This window comes from Patella vulgata, chromosome 6, assembly GCF_932274485.2.
Source record: "Patella vulgata chromosome 6, xgPatVulg1.2, whole genome shotgun sequence".
In the NCBI taxonomy this organism is placed as follows: domain Eukaryota; kingdom Metazoa; phylum Mollusca; class Gastropoda; family Patellidae; genus Patella; species Patella vulgata.
The window spans coordinates 11,263,369-11,275,542 of record NC_065884.2 but is presented as its reverse complement, the minus strand read 5'-3'; the positions used below and the strand labels follow the sequence as shown (position 1 = coordinate 11,275,542).

At 35.4% G+C, this 12,174-nt stretch overlaps 1 protein-coding gene across 1 annotated transcript in view; it reads right to left on the bottom strand.

Annotated features, from left to right (window-relative positions):
- LOC126825301 (citron rho-interacting kinase) overlaps positions 1-3,325 on the bottom strand; it is a 44,704-nt gene extending 41,379 nt beyond the window's left edge. Inside the window, exons 1-4 of the mRNA XM_050554884.2 lie at positions 3,215-3,325; positions 2,061-2,264; positions 1,468-1,643; positions 236-384 (exon numbers count right to left, since the gene is read on the bottom strand). Coding sequence (XP_050410841.1) covers positions 236-384; positions 1,468-1,643; positions 2,061-2,256 — 521 coding nt within the window. The 5' untranslated portion in view covers positions 2,257-2,264; positions 3,215-3,325. The remainder of the gene's footprint in view (positions 1-235; positions 385-1,467; positions 1,644-2,060; positions 2,265-3,214) is intronic.
- Between the last annotated feature and the right edge of the window lie 8,849 nt (positions 3,326-12,174).

Sequence of the window (12,174 nt, the reverse complement as noted above, 5' to 3'; positions counted from 1 at the left end):
TTGCATAGGGTTCTTATCAAACAATAAGTTTGTGTGCCAATCCAAGCTATTCAAATATAACTATTGAATCAAATGGAGAGAGAGAGATGAGAGGATAGACAGACAGGCGACCCAACTCCTTGTCACATACAAGCAGGGAATCAAAACCAAGCCACTTAACTCAATGACAGACCTTATGATCTAAAGTGCATGCTTTAATCAACGGACATGGTGTACTATAAATCTAATTACTCACCTAGATAAAAGTGAAAGTAGATCACCACCTGGGTGAAAATCCATGACTAGATATAAATTGGTAGAATCTTGGAAGGCGTAATGTAGCTGGGTTATCCATGGACTAGAAGCCTGTGCCATTATATCTCTCTCTTCTTCATAAAAAGAGATCTGAAATGTAAAATTAAATTCTCAATCAATATTGATCAAATTTACTGATACGCCGAGGACTAGAATTTAATAACAACAGATATGAATAAAATTGCAATTATAATTCTGTAAATTGTAGATATAATTATCAATATGGTGATTATGGTTATTTAAGTTGTAGTTTTAAATAATAAAATTGAAGTTATAAATATAAAATAGTAGCTATAATTATCAAATTTGTAGCTATAATTATAGAAGTATAGTTAAAATATAAAATACAGTTATGACTATAATAGTATAATATAAACTGGTATTTATTGCATGTATATTGTTTTAACAATCATGTATATCAGGTATTTGTAGGGAGAAGAGCATTGTAAGTAAATTCACTTGTCTCTCATCCCTTTGGTGATTTATGATCAATAAAATATGTTTAAAATTAAACAGATATCTGGCTGCAAAATACTATGTAAAAAACATCAGTTTCTATTAATTTGTTTATGGATTACAGATAGTCAATATTCACATGTACCAAAAGCTATATGGTTCATTTTGGACAAAATCATACATGTTGCTAACATAGCCTTTGACCAACCGAGATATTATAAAAAGCTTAGCGTAGAGGCTTTAATTTGGCAATGTCAAACATTCAGCAAACATGTGAAAGAATCTTTTTTTGTAAGAGGTTCAAGAATCAAAAGCTTAATAAACACCTCTATGACATAAGACATAAGACGTTGAACATCTAAATAGAAAACTCATCCGTTGAAATATATTTTTATATCAATATTTTAGCTAACATGTTTTTATTATTTTTGATGGACCATCTTGTCTTGATTTTTGTTTTAAAATATTGTATTTGTTTGCAACTTGTGACATGTTTTGATGGTAGTACCTTTCTGTAAAGAGCACCTGGGAATGTTATGCCATAATTATAATAATACAATCTAAATCTGATGTGTATCTCCTGTGACGTTCTATCGGCTATTCAAACCAGGATCAATTGAATATGATTTTTTTACCCATCAGCAAAGACAACCAAGTGCACATGTCTCATTAAAAAACTTTGCAAAATTTTCAGAAAAATCAAAAATCAAATCTTACATCTGGCTGTGAGAGTAAATCAGCTTTTCTTAAAACTTTCATAGCATAAACCATTCCTGATGTCTTCTCCTCTACGACTTGTACCTCACCAAAATGTCCACGACCAACAACATCCTTGACAACAAAATCTGATGCTTTCACACGTAATTCTTTCACCTTCGATATTGTAGATTTATCTAAAATAAAACAAAGACATTTTATAAAGAGCACACTGAAATGAAATTAAAATTATGATCAAAATACCACACATGGAACTGACATGGGACAAATTCTGGATAAAGTCAACTGTTGTTATTGTGTTTTTGTGATTTTGTTATCATTTAACAGACATCCTGCATTAAAATATTAATAATGTCCGTTACAACTTAAAAGAGATTGGAATTTTAGTCAGGTGTACGGGTAGCTAAAATCATTACTTCCAGGACTACATGGGACCATGATACAAGGCTATGAAAGATGATGATATTCCCATAGCTATTGCCGCAATATTGACACTATAATCATGGGTCATCAAGAATGATTTTAGGTGATTAAATAGTATAACATATCTATAACTGTTTAAATTTTAATGTAAATTAAGTAGTATTTCTTACATTTTCTGACAAAAGACGTAGCATTGGCATTTCTAAATAAATAATCCTGACTGCATTCTTCATACAGAGAAATGAAGCCATCAATCAATCCATCCTGATTTAATAAAAAATCTGAATCATTTTTCTCCAACACGATCTCTGTAAGTTTATTAACTCGTGGTATGATCCCTTCTCCTTTTGTTTCCTCCTCCTCCATCTTTATTTCTGAAGAATACAATTTAATCATAAAGTTTTTAAATGATTATTCATTAAAGAAGCTAAGTCTCTAACTCAATATCTTCCAAAATCTTCAACATTGAAAACACAAATTATTTGTCAATTTAAATCAACATTGATGCTGTGATCTTACCGGAAAAAGATGGGCTTCTGATATCCAATATTTAAGACAAAATAAACTTTTTGCCATTGGTACACAAATCGTGTACCATAATGCGTTTCAGCCCCAGTTCTAGCAAGAGACTCGAGGAACGAGGCTAGACATATTGCACCAAACCAAACGGCGTATGTAGACTGGAATAACCAGGCGCTAGAAATTTGCATTCGAAACCATTGAATGTATATCAGTTTATATACATTCATATTACAGTATTATATGAGTTGCGACCCACTTGTGTCAATTTCTATGTCCCAAATGTTAGCGATTTAGCTCCTTTAAAAGAAAAACACAAATTTAGGCTTAGGCTACTAGCTAGGCCTACCAATGTTTTGACCTTACGCAAACGGGACATGCAGTTTGCAATTATTAAAATAGAATTGTCTAATTAATACCAATGACAATGTTACTAATATAGAAAGCTACAATTAGTAGTGAGCATGCTAGTGGTTGATCACAGCTGGAGGGTCAAACTAAACTAGCCTATCCGATCATGATGGCAAAGTTGCACAAACAAAAATGTATTTCTATCTTGCATGCACATAATTACTGCTAGCATTTTGCCCTACAATACAAATAATACGCTACTATCAGAAATAATTCCAATCGAAGGTTGGTGATGTCTACGGCTGCGGCTCTATTTATCCTGCTCAAGCAACACAAAATCCAAGTCAAGAAAAGAAGATGCGGGTCTCAGAAAAGTCAAAACAAACGAATCCGAACCAGAAATGTGACGTTGAATTTCTGCTGTAAACAAATATATTTCGCTTTCAAAACTTACTGTGGAGATTCTCTAGACCAAGGGGATTCTGGTATTCCTTTGTTTACTTATTTCTGCTCTTATTATTTGCCATATTCCATAAATTATTTTAGTTTATTTACAGTTTCTTTGAAAAGGCCGCGGAAATAGGACAAATCCTATTTTCAATTCCAGCCAATCAGCGACGCGCTTCTTCATCACCATTGATTAGATCGCATTTGGCTTCATCCCAACAAAGACTTCAGTTATGGGACAATGGTCTCAGCGGTCACAGCAGGATCTGTTGATAACTGCTGGGATAAGTAGGGGATTATATGTCTGACAAGATTTTAAACAAAGGCAGTAGCGAATTTTTATAATTGTAGAAAACCTTTACAGACGCTATTGTTTTGTTTAATTTTAAAGCCCGGCACTAGAAGTAGAGGTCTTGGTAAAAAAAAAAAAGAAAAAAAGAAAAAAAAAGCTATCCCCTTCTGCCAAAAAATTATATTGTAAACAGTTTTAGAATTTAATTGTTTAGTATTAAAAGATTGGTGTAGGTTGTTTCCTTGGTCCGCTATTTAATTTTAGTTTTGCTTCTTTTCTAGTTTGTCTCAAATGCTTAATTATCAATACCAAATTGTGATTGTTGATTTTACAGTTTGTATCCTTGAGGCATGTCACAACAGATATACATGGACATTTTCAGATAATATATAGTCTGAGAACTTTATGCATTTTTAAGTTTTGTATTTGTAATTGCCATTGCGCTTTTTCTTCGAAATTTGACGTTTGGTTTGCAGACAAAAAACAATTTTTTTCTACGACTACCCTAGAAAATCTTAGACTGCCTATGGGAGAAGCGGTGACTCGTTGGGTAAGACGCGGGCTCGCTAACCAGGAGTTGTCAGGTTCGTTCCCGGTGTTGGCCGAGAAAGTTTCACGGGGTTTACTGGCGATGTTTACCTTTGTCAGTGGTGCAGACCCCTTGTACACATTGGCGTGCACGTCGTTTAAAGAACCGTTGACAATTGGAATTCGAAATAAGAATAGGCCGTAACTCCGCTGTCCGGGCAAAAATTCCCGCATAGCACGCCGTATGGCGTAAGCTCGTCTCCATTAGCCAGCCGGTGCATAAAAGTAGGACGTTAAACCCTATTTCATTTCAGGGACTGCCCATTTAAAATATAGGCTACCAAAAAAACCCAAATAAACTTGTCACCCGAAGATATATTATTTAACGTCAACATTATAAATAGACGCATGTTTTATTTGCGTACAGAACACCGGATCTAGTGTCAGCAGAAAACCAAAACAAATTTATTATGTAACCTAACGTTATCATGAGATTCATAGCTTTTATAAATAGTATCATGCAATGTATATAATATAGAGAGAGATACTAAGATATGGTTCAATTTTATTTCAATAATTCGCTTGTGCGCAGGGGTCTTTAGCTGTGGGAGGAAACCGTAATTAGTAGGAGCCGGAGAAAACCCTATACTGTCTGTCACGTGCACGCGGGGAGTGGAAATAACATCACTTGACTCATGGCTGACCTTATGATGTAAAGTGTAAGCATTAACGTATTCGGTCACCCAGCCCCCGTAATATACACTAGAACCTAGACCGTTAAAATGCATCTTGCCCTAACTCTAACCCCAACCCTAGATGCATAGCAAGTGTATGTTTATTATAACTCTCCCATTTGCTTCCGTGCCGTCAAATGTGTTGCAAATTGCACACTTATTTTAGCACCTCGCTTGATAAATAATGTTCTCCGATATACATTTTGGTCATGTCAAACGATTATATTTATTTGTTTATGGTTATATTGATTTTTTATATAATAAAAATGAGTAATAACACATATAGATCACGTGAAACCAAGAACATTATCCCATATATATATATAAATATAATTTTATACAACTTCTATAACTCTTAAAAGGTCTGATATCGATCGGCTGTATATAGTTTTCTCTATAACCACCTGGATATTGAACAGTTTGAGATCTGGAAAGATAGTTGGAACGTTCACAGCGCTGTCAGTTGTTATGTGGTCGCAGCAGAATAGGACGTTGTGACACAATCTATTATGTGTACTAGCATGCACGATTAATAGCAAATATAAAATATCATACTTTTTGAAACCTTATTTTTGGACAATTTATGTATTTAACATGAATCTTATTTGAATAAATATTGTTTAAATAACAACAGTAGGACGTTGACCCCCATTTCAGTTTTTACTTCTATATTTACAAGTCGAACGTGGGACATTGGACCTCGTTTTTTCGTCCCAACCGAACGACTAGGTAACACTACTTATCAGACCCACGGGCGCTGCCCCCTTAAAAGTGGGAACCAGGCATGAAAACCCCCGAGGATCTACTCGGCCCATGTTAGGATTCGAATTTAAGCCGGAGAGTACTTTGTGAACTCGGTACCAGTGCTCTACTACTCCCCTACCACGGCCTCGAACATGAACACGATCTCGTGGACCAGACCGGGGGGGGGGGGACAACGGGCCTGTGTGGACGAGTACCAAAATCATCCCTCAACAATACATCCATTTGGCAGATTTTTTGGTTTATTTAGTGCCTCGTCTATACCCCATTGCCCCGTGACTTTTAGTGACATATATTTTGGTTATCGAATTATTAAATTGTCCATGCTGTTTACAATATGACAAATATCTGAGCAATCATGTGACTGTAGACATCTGGTGTTGTTTAGTCTATTTGTGTGTGAAATGTGTCAACATGTGTCATACTATTTCATCAGAATATTCCAACATTTCCCTTTTAGTTTTGGTGGGGATGGGGGGCTAAAATCTAAACCGCAGAAAGGACATTTTGTAAGGAAGGGCAAGCCTGAAACGTGAGGAGTTCACGATGATACCTAGGTCGACTTTGGGTTGATTGCGTTTTGCAGTATTATTTTCCGGTTACTTCTTTTTTATAGTTTGTACAGGTGGTGCGCGTGCGCGCGTTTGATCATAAGGTCTGTCATTGAGTCAGGTAGTGCGGTTTCGATTCCCCGCTTGTACGTGACAATTGAACCATAAAATTGAACCATATGTCAGTCGCGAAATGGCCTAGCTTGTGTCGAGTGAACGCCAAACTCTCTCTCTCTCTCTTTCTCTCTCAATGACATGATTAATCTACCCCAATACTTTATTTTACCCTAAATCACAGAGGATTTTATAAAGACTAATAATTTTATTTATTGATTATTTTTTTAAGTATGTGTGCCCGGGGGGGGGGGGGGGGGCACTAAGAAGTGCGAGTAAAACGGGGCTCTCCGGAAAACCGTTCTCCAGTTACATATTAATACTAAGCGTGATAATCCCAAAACTAGCTGAATATAATTTTAATCCCCTGTTTCTATTTATTTATTTTAGAATCTATCCCAACAAAATCTTAACATGCGGACTACTCAAAATTAGCTTCATATGATTTTAAAATCCTTCTTTTGTTGGTCTATAATCTATTTTCAAATCTCCCATCAAAATATTGGCAAGGTTACATGTGCTTACCGACATCTATTTTTTTAGAAGTGTGTCATATATTGAATACAGTTTTTAAATTATTGTAGTTGAATATCTCTGTATGGATTGCATCATCTATATATTTGTTGCCATGCCGTTGGTCAGGATATATATTTTATTGTTTCCGTCGAATGTTCTGGCTTATGACTTGACGTCGGCTTCCACCGAGGGTGATATCGCAGATAAGGGTTTAGGCTGACCAGATTTCAAATTTAAATATTTATTTACCGTGATCAAATTGCTCGCGATTATCGAGTCGGAAATAACTATACAAGTTTTGATTCATACTCAAAGTATCTGGATAACCGCACATACGAATCCGTTGTTGAATATTCATAAAGGATTCTCCTTGCAGCTCAATGACGTTATGCTACTAATTTTAGTAACAAATGACGTATGTTGTTGTTGAGCTGTATTCTGCCACGTGCTGTAGGCGGGGTTTGTTTAGCTGTATATAAAAGCCCTGGATTACTGTTCGCCATCATAATTTAGCAAGCAGAAAGCTTTCGAGAACAATCTAAAGTGTTTTTACTGTCGACTAAATTAAGAAATCATTAGAAAAATGTCAGCTCCACAATCAACATACACCACAGATTTAGATGAATACGACATTGATGTGCATAAGCACGTACATACTGGACACAGTGGAAAGGATCGCAGCAAACAAGAAGCTCGCGAACATACTAATCACCATGACCCAGCCGGCCATAACCGAAAAGTTGTCACGAAATTAATGAACAACGAAAAGAAGAACAAGTCGAAGTAGACGATGAAAGAAATGTACTGATACAGGTTTGTAAGAGAAGATATTTTTGCATCTAGAAACATTGATAAGAAACCTCACCAGTAGGCCTATGTCTCAACGTTTTTAGCAACGTTCTCGTAGCTACTGTAGAAACATGGCTCTGAAAATATTATAGCCTATTTGTAAGTTTTTTTTTATAAAAACAATGAAAAACAAAATAGGGACAGGTCTCTGTCGTTGGCGACATTGTCGAGAATGTTCCAAATGCGTAAACACAAAAACAATTCATTTTGATCTCTAAAACAAATGCCAATGGTACAAAACAACTTCGTAAAAAAGATGAATTGTCTGGGCTGAAATTTGAACTTGTTTTGATCTGAGTTCACGCAAGTCGAGGTAAACAAACTTAACGACTAAAGGTTATCTCGGTTGGAGATCAGATGTTTTCTATGACATGCAGATACGGTGTAAATAAACAATCCCCATTGTTATTTATCCATAAGTTGAAGGCGATCATGTTTTCTATTTCCAGCACTTTTACATTCTATCACTGTTACATTTTAGGGTTAGGGTTAGGGTCAGATATTTAAGATTAAAACCTCTAAATTCAGGGTTAGGGGGTTAAGATTAAAACCTATGAGTAAGACAAAATCTTTAACAACAATGAAATATGAGTCGCATCAAACATGAATGCCTAAGTTGAATGACAAAGTCAAGAATGCTACTTCTGTAGTCGAATGACATGCTCCCAATATGTCACTGGAAACAAATTAATAAAGCCATGTTTTGTTTTTTTGAAAGTTGCAGCTGTCATTTCGTTTCTTTAGATACAGAATGTAAAAGTCACATGATTCGTCCGGCTGTACCGGATTTAGCGGGGAAAATATGTGTCGTAGGCCTATATAGTTTTCGTTTATTTGACCGTTCTATTCGATGAACAAACCACTCTGCTTTAACCACTTTTGATCAAATCGTTGATATTTTTGCAGATCTGTTAAACAGATAAGATTACACCTGTATACCTGTATATTGATTTATGTTCACGTGATCGGTAATTATCAATAACCCGGTTACAGGTAGACTATAAATATATATATAATTTGTTATATAGATTGATATTAGTATAGGCTTGACAGGTTAACACATCAAGTCAATGACACATACCACGTACATACATACCTGCACCAAAACAGGTTTCAAAAGGTATTGGTCGACAAGATGGCATACCTTTTCGTGAAGGGGTGGGCACAATATTGGCCAATTTACGCTAAAATAGAGAAACGCGGCTTATTTTGTGATTGGGTGGGGGTGGATAATCGTTCGTTCGTTTGTAGGGTTTTACCTCCGGCTCAATCTTGTGTGATATCGCAGGCAAGAGCTAGCGGCGTGATCTGTATATTAGACGCGCATCTGATTGGTACAAAACAGGGATTAAATGTTGAATATCACGCCCATGCAATTGTTTAATACTCTCAGGACGTTTAATGTTAACAAAGTACTGTTTAGATTTGAACAACACTAAATTTACCTTTATATTTGACAAGTTGTTTTAATACGCTAAGTTCGTGTAGACATTTGTTTAAGAGATTAATGAGACACTCCAGGCATGTGTTTAAAATTTAAACGGTCGTTAAATTATTGGGCAAACCGGTTTTCAGATCCAGCACTCTGTCAACCTGTGAAGTGTTTTATGTTGTAGGTGTTTCACCTTATATTTAAGTGTCCCATATAGGAAATTAACATTGACGTTAAAATAGGTGTTTTAGATTTAAGCCAGATGCACTCAAACTTATATGTGAAACAGAATTAAATTTATGATAGAATAATATAACCTTATTAAAATTTTAAAAATAGTCCCAACGACTTGGGAGTTGTCCGGTTTTCTCTCACTGCTAGAGACTCCTATGCACAAGCGAATTGTTAAAATAAAAAAACATTACCATATGTTAGTCCCATAATGATCTCTCTCTCTCTCTCTCTCTCTCTCTCTCTCTCTCTCTCTCTCTCTCTCATTATTTATTTTTTTAATCGTTACCGAAATGACGTCCCTGTGTACAATAAACCAAGTAATTTTTAGTATGTGATATTGTTAGTTTTGACATATTAACAAGAACAAATACTTCAGTACCTAGGTCTTTGGCCATTAAAACCAGTAGCTCGAAATCTAGTAAATATTGTGACCTTGGCATTTTCCATATAGATGTATTAGATCGAGAAAGTTCTCGGGGGTCAGTAAATAACATACATATAAGATCAATATTTGCCGACTCGACATATTGCAAGTTAAACCTCAGATTGTCTCAGTTTCCACCCAACGAATGTCTGGCCGGGGTGAAGCTCAGGTCAAGGCTATTAAACCGGTAGACCGAAGATACATTTTATTCGTCGCCTTCAGGCTGTTATTGTATACTTCATAAGATTAATGAAACAACCATGTCATAGAAATATCGATGTATCATTATTTGTTTTAAACACAATTTATATCGTACATTTGAAAGCAATAAAGAATAGTCTACGTAAAAATAGCATATTTCAAAGCAATAAAGAATGGCATATCTGAAGCTTTCAAAGCCATAAAGAATAGCATACGTGAAGATGGTATATTTCACAAATAATGAATAATAGCCAATAAAAACAAAGTAAAGGAGCATATAACAATTTCTGTATTCATTTTAGAAATTTGTTTGAAGGTATTGTTTCAGGGTAGCAATTTTTCGAACATGTTAATGCATTTGAATAATTTAGAGCTGGCGTAATGAATAAAATACACACATATCGTGCAGTTTTCGACTTATACATATGGTTAGACGATCAAGGCCTCTTGCAGAAATCTTAATATTTGTGTTTTTGGGGTTTTGGGGTTTTTTTTGTTAATTATCGAATTTTGTCTTGTTTGTAATTATCGAATTTTGTCTATTTCCAGGACTGATTTGTAACGGAAACGTTCATTGGTTATGGATTGGAACCGGAACTGGATAAATGGCATCTGAATTCTGAATGTGTTTAAAACGTCACGTTATAAAATAAATCAACCTCAATGAATAGAAAGGAATAGAAACAATGCGCGCAATTTCAAACTAAAGTTTTGAATTTGATTGGACAGTTTGATTAAGAAACTCTAATGAAGAGGCAGAAAGGTTGAAATTGCAATAAATGCAATGTGTCTCAATGAAATTTCAAAATATTTTTTAAATATTTTGTACACATAACTGTACAGTTCTCTTTTCGAAATGTACAAGTTTATTTATATTATTTTGTATTTAATTAAAAATGTTAAAACTTAATACTATGGTTACTTTTAATTACCCTCACATTCAAACGTGGTCGTATTTGTCCTCTCTTCCCTATCGGATCCGTCCTCCATTCATAATTGCTTTTGGGACCCTCTAGAGGTTAAAGTGATCATCCAATTGACAGCGTTTATGTGCATGAAACGTAGAATCCTACTGATTTCCAAAGATTTCTGATATTTCTATCTGAATTATCACTCTTGTCCGCTTTTTGGGCAAAATTTATCATCCGATTGACTTGCAATTTATTGTGTTTAGATGCCAATCATATTTTGATTTTTTTTTCTGGTATAACTGATTGGGATCTTCATCTTGCCGAGTCGAACCCTTGCAGAAATACTCGTTTTGGTTGGATAAACAATGATTCTGTTGACGAGCTATACTGCCTCTTGAGAGCTAAACCTCTTTACATGTTTCTCCTCTTCGGGTTCCGAGAAGAACCTTGGTCGAAGTCTTCTGATAATCCGTTGCCCGGACAAAATTCTTACAACCTCCATTACACGCATACAGTAGTAGTAAAGTAAATATAAACCATTTTTATATGTGGACGTATTATTCCGTTGCCCCAGGATATCTTTGGGTGGGTGTTAATATTTTGTCTGTAAATAATCTACAGGTTGCAATGAACAGATTTAGATCCAATTCGGCATGATCCATCATAGGGTTGTTCCTATTTATATACTGGCTCATGTTCAACTCCCAATTTTTGTGTCTTTTGTCTACGAGCTGGAATTCTGAATCGATCATCTTGGAACTTGGCACTTTTATTCCTTGTACTGTAAGGATAGCAACTATTTATTTTGGTACATGTCCCGACCTCAGAGGTGTGGTACCACACCCACTTTTTTGTTAATTTTTTTGTCTGTAAATACTGCACAGGTTGCTATAATTAACAGATTATGTTCAAATTCAGCATATCAATCATTTCAATAAGGGGGTGGTACCTATTTACATTGTTCCATATCCAACCCCCAGGGGCAGAGCCACGCCTAATTTTTGTGCTTATTGTCTACAGGCTGCAATTCTGAATGGATTATCTTGGGACTTTGCATATTTATTCCTTATACCGTAAAGATGGCAACTATTTATTTTGGTGCATGCCCGGACCCCCCTGGGATGGTGTCACACCCACTTTTTTGATATTACTTAGTCAGTAAATTTGGCAAAACAAACTTTAACGCCTAGCCTTCTTTGCCTCTTTGTCATATTACAGTCATTGTAGCCATTTCATATTTCATTCTCTTCATTTTAAAAAGTACCATCAATGAAACCAGGAATGTGGACGTATACTGCAGCGTTAGCGGTGTTCTTGTTCCTTACACAGTAGGGATAGGAAGTATTTATTTTGGTGCATGTCCCGACCCCCAGATGTGTTTTGATAATTTTTTGTTTGTAAATACTCTACAAGTTGCAA